The sequence below is a fragment of the Myotis brandtii genome, unplaced genomic scaffold (assembly GCF_000412655.1).
Source record: "Myotis brandtii unplaced genomic scaffold, ASM41265v1 scaffold1213, whole genome shotgun sequence".
Taxonomy (NCBI): domain Eukaryota; kingdom Metazoa; phylum Chordata; class Mammalia; order Chiroptera; family Vespertilionidae; genus Myotis; species Myotis brandtii.
In genome coordinates this window covers 245,999-251,237 of record NW_005354228.1, presented here as the reverse complement: position 1 = coordinate 251,237, position 5,239 = coordinate 245,999, and the positions used below count along the sequence as shown (strand labels likewise).

Below are 5,239 nucleotides of genomic sequence, written 5' to 3'. Positions count from 1 at the left end.
CAGAGCAGCAGGCCTGGAGCTGCAGGCCCAGAGCAGCAGGACCGGAGCAGCAGGCCCAGAGCAGCAGCAGCAGGCCTGGAGCAGCAGGCCCGGAGCAGCAGGCTCGGAGCAGCAGGCCCGGAGCAGCAGCAGCAGGCCTGGAGCAGCAGGCCGGGAGAGCACCCCTCATGGGATTCAGCCCTCCCGGAGCCGAGGAAGGAAGAAGAGCCAGATCTTCCTCAGCACTCCAGAGGAACCTTTCGCTGCTGAGTTGTGTGGTGTCTGCTCAAAACACTTGTCCTGGGAAACTAGAGCATCCCTCGGGCACCTGTTATACCCTCAAGTCATCCCGAGTTACGAAAGGAACGATCAGATCACACTGCATTTTGAAGCCATCTTGGATGAAAAACAAAGAGGCCAGCCCACCACGAGCTCTCCGAGTCTACCAGAGCCACCAGGACTGCGTGCTGCTCGCCCGCCGTGCCTTCCAGGCAGGTCCCAGGGCTGCTTCTCAGACATGGGCAGCCCTAACCAGACAGTGTCTAGGTGAGCAAAGTCCTCTGGGAAAACAACTCCATTATGGCTTCCACCAGTTAAAGGAGAACATTCCAATCTACTCTCGAAGCCTAACCGTCTCCCAAATGGAGCCAGCCTCTCTGAGAAGAACCGTAGTTGATAGGGAAAATGAGACATTTTCGGGGGGCTAGCAATCTGAAATTGTCCCAGTAACCTGCTTTCTACTGCACTCTCTTGCTAGCCGGTAATTAACTCCATTTGTGAAAGAATGTGGGAGACGGGCCTGGTTTGTCCTTAGTTCCTCCTATGCCAGGTGTCTCCTGATTATCTGAGCTATGCTGTGCTCAAGGCTGCAAGCTTTCTGCAGGATATCTGCAGAGCACAATGAATCTTTCTCTGCCCTGTTTTGTTCTTTTTAACCCCTTCAATATATAGAGAGAAAAATCTCATTGTCCAGGCGGTTCAGGATCTGGATCTTAGAGTACCCTGAACCAGCAACGCTGCTTTAATTAAAGGCTCTTTCCTGACCCTCACAGTGTCCGACTGTCACTTCTGCACCAGTTTCATAAATTCCACATTCCATAGCACAGTCAGGTGACTCCCCGCAGCCCCGGGGCAGCCCCGGAAGGGCCTCCGCAGGACGGGTTCTGGCTTGTGTGGAAAGTCCAGTGAGGGACCAGGCCCACCTCTCAAGAACCGGCCTGCATGTGGATTTGGAAAGGTGATTTCTGACAACCCCCCTCTGTCTCTGTCTGTCCATCTACGGTTTAAGGGTAGTAACTCCAGGGCCATAGGTTTTTTTTTGTTTGTTTGTTTTTTTTTGTGGCTTTGACTGCTGGTTTGTTTAAATAAAAAGAAAAGCCCAGAGATCCCTGGGTCTTATATGTGCTTTGTCCCTTTGGGCTGATTGCTAGTATGTGGTAGTATACAATTTTATTAAGATGCAAATATTTAGACAACTTGGAAGCAGTCTTGTATTTTAGATTCAGAAGAAGAAAGACAAATGGTTCCTTTGCCATTTCTACCACTGCAGCCGAACCTGAGTGAGTGCCATTCACAAACTATAAACCTGTGGGAAGTCCTGCATTTTCATCAGCCACTAGCATGGGGTAACACCAGAGGACAAGGCTCTGGGGAGCTGGGCAACCTTGAAAGATGCACAGGGTTAAGTCCGTTGGTGATGCTCAGAGATGTCAAAAATAGCAGCGATAAAGGACAGATGGTTAATTTATCTTTATAGATTAGCCATTTGGCACAATAAATAGTACTTCATAAATCTTAAATATCTCGGTGGCCAGAAGACAGAGAAGAGGAAGGAAAGATAAAGCCATCTAACATAGTTGGTGAGCTGGAGTGTGAGGTTCAAGGTCAAGTTTGGGGTCAATGAAGATGGAAAATTAAATTGGAGAATAGTTTCAATCCTTAGGGCAAAATATCATACCTTAAAAATGCACATCTAATAAATACCTGGTATATAATTGCTATTTAAAGCCTGATTATGGCTATTTTGTTTCTAATATTTGTTTTTGAAAGAAATATTCTAATTATAATATAGACAAGATCATTGTCTGTAGATTAATTCTTTATCTGTATCTATTGTTGCTACTGATTAAGTATAGCAATGCTATGATAAGTTTTACCTCTCCCCATAATTACTGAATAGTGCGTATCAAAATTAAAATCAAATGCATTCTCCTGGGAGGGAGGTCAATTAGCTTGTGAAGCAGCAACTCACCACGTGACCTTGGGCAAGATGTCCTCATTTGTAACCTCACGGAGTTGGGTCAGAATATTTCTAGGGCTCCTCTGAGGGCTACCTTGACTGTAAGTTGTACGTGCATATTGTGAAGGTAAATTACCAACCACATTGCATCTCGATAAATTAAATGGATCACACACTCTTAGAAATTCTTAGTGAATAATTTCTGGGGTGATAAAGGTCTTTGACTCACAGGAAAGCATCTACAAAGTATACCAGCTAAGAATATGGCACCGCCTGCAAGTTAGTGCTCCCCGTCCTCCGAAACCCCCTGCCTCTTACAGATGCCTGACTCAGCTTCAAAAAAGCAAACTCAGTAGCTTTCTTCAGAATTCTGAAAACCCTCCACCCACACAACAGGGAGATGGCTCCGGGGAAGCGCGAGCAACCCTGTGCACAACACGACTATTTCCTTCGGAGCAAAGGGCTGCAAGACCTGCGGCGCTCCCTCCTGTGCTCAGCCGACTGTCTGGCGCCCGGGGCTGAGGCCTCTTCCCCACTCTCTTCTCCAGATTCACGCTCCTCATCCACGGTGTGAAACAGCGGTCTGGGCCTCAAAGCCCTTTTGCTCCGGCCAACATGCTCTTCTTGGCTTGGACTTGTTTGATAGCCAGAGCCGGACGGCTTCCCTCCTCTGTTTGAACTCTGCCTTGTGGTTATTTGTTGTGTCCGTTGTCTCTCTTGAAGCGACCGTGTTGGAGAGTGTGCGTTGAACATGATGAAGGAGAGTTCCGAATCACTGCTGTCCGCATCTAGAAATCATGACGAGAAGAGGTCAGAGCAAGACCAGGTCAGAGAGGGGAGAGCTCAGCGCGAAGCAGTCCTTTTGGAGGGTCCAGCTGGGACACTCAACTTTCTTATCGGCCTGACCTTCCCCCTCAGGTCTGCTACCCCAGTGGGAGAGCAGAGCACAGTTGACCCTTGAGTAGCATGGGGATGAGGGGTACCAACTGCCTGCACAGTCAAAAATCCAGGAACTGTAGTCTTACAATAAAGTTAGCTAGGGAAAAGAAAATGTCGTTAAGAAAATCATAAGGAAGAGAAAATAAATTTACATAGTTATTTAAAAATCCACATATACTAGTAAGTGGACCCACGCGGTTCAAACCTGAGTTGTTCAAGGACCAACTGGAAAAGCTGTATGTGCAGTGTCATAAACATGCGTATCAAGCTTGTCTCCTCCAGGCAAGTAGGGAGTGTTTTTTACAAAATCAGAACAGTTGTTCCTTTGTGTTGTCACAGACTGATGCTAAACTGAAGGGTACGTGGTAGTGTGATATGAAAATGACTGTCTTTAGCTAGGCTTGTTTTTTAATCAGTGTTGCCAGAAAGCATTAAATCTGAGTTTCTTCCCTTTTAACCTTCAACTAGCCAATTTCAGAGAAACAGGGTCAAGGAGCGAGCACATAGACAGCCATGTGTGGCAAAGCAACTACGACTAGATGCTCTCATTTCAAAAGAGGGAAGAAGAGGAACAGAACGCGGCTGGCACACAATGGCAATGACAATGAGTACATAGTCCATTTACTGGAAACATATTATGTGTCGGCCACTGTGCTAACCATCCTACACCTATTTTGCCATTGAATCCTTATTATAACCCTTTGTGATGAGAAAAAGTATGATGCTCATTTCATAGGTGAAGGTTTCAGAGGTTAAGTGACTCTCAGCATCATACAATGAAGGCAGGTCTGAGCAGAGCCTGTCTGGCTGTCCCCCCTCACCAGGCTGTCACCTTACAATGTCACATGTGGGTCCGAACAGCTGCATCAGGAGATGAGGAAAGCCACTGGGGATCCATGCAATGTCCCCTCTTGGCCGCCCTCACAAAGAGCTGCAACGTGCCCAGGACATGGCCTTTCCTTTGCTGTGCACACATCCTCAAAGGGTATTTTTCACAAGATCTTTAATTCTCATTTTCTCAAAATTTTAACCTCAGACATTTATTTTCCTTGAAATATCCTCCTGAGAATTGAGGTATTTTAAGGCCTTTTATTTAAACCTGAAATCAAGTTCTTTCTCCCACTTTCTTCTCCCTTCTAAAAAGCAAGACAAAAAACAAAATCCCCAGAGCTAGAGCTAACATGCACACAGGCTTACACTTGACCAAGTGTGGTTAGCATATGGGACATCACAAAATCTTAAAGTGCCCTGTTCAATGATGTTTTTCCCCAAATGTGACCAATTTATCCTGAGAAGGTTGCCTGGAAGCTGAGGGGGACAGAAAGCTGGAATCAAGGCTTTGAATAAAGAAAACATCGTCTACTAGAGGCCTGGTGCATGAAATTCATGTGGGGGTGGAGGGGTCTCTCAGCCTGGCCTGCACCCTCTTGCAGTCCGGGAGCCCTTGGAGGATGTCTGACTGATGGGGGAGCGGGCCTAAGCCAGCAGTCGGACATCCTTAGCGCTGCCATGGAGGTGGGAGAGGCTCCCGCACTGCTGCTGCACTCGCCAGCCATGAGCCCAGCTTCTGGCTGAGCAGCACTCCCCCTTTGGGAGCGCACTGACCACCAGGGGGCAGCTTCTGCATTGAGTGTCTGCCCCCTGGTGGTCAGTGCATGTCATAGCGACTGGTTGTTCTGCCATTTGGTTGATTTGCATATGAGCCTTTTATTATATAGGATTACTTGTTCATTTTTAATATACTGCTCTTTAATTTGTGCTCTACGATTGGCCTGGAACCAGAGATCCCCTTGATTCTTTGGTGCTTGGAGCACTACCTAAACACCTAAGAAAACACAGCTGATGTGTCTGCCCCCAGTGCCCAGCCTTCCTCTCTCTCCCCTCCCCACTCCCCTCTCCTGGCTTCCAACCACTCCTTTCCAGCGTGTGCTTCCTCAGTGGGCAGCTTCTATTTGCCATCTCCTGACCACTGTCTGGTTATCAGAAAGTGGGTTCTATGCACTAGAAAGAGGCTTGGGCAGGTGACTTGCAACTTAAATCATGAAATCTGTCCAAAATGGGATAAAGTAGTTCCTTGGAAAG

General features: G+C 47.3%; 1 protein-coding gene across 2 annotated transcripts in view; it reads right to left on the bottom strand.

Annotated features, from left to right (window-relative positions):
• Positions 1–125: 125 nt before the first annotated feature.
• Positions 126–5,239, bottom strand: part of SLC9A4 (solute carrier family 9, subfamily A (NHE4, cation proton antiporter 4), member 4) — a 98,492-nt gene continuing 93,378 nt past the window's right edge. For both annotated transcript variants that reach the window (XM_005858750.2, XM_014533070.1), the window contains one exon: positions 126–3,006. In XM_005858750.2, the coding sequence (XP_005858812.1) occupies positions 2,660–3,006 (347 nt within the window). In that variant the 3' untranslated portion in view covers positions 126–2,659. The remainder of the gene's footprint in view (positions 3,007–5,239) is intronic.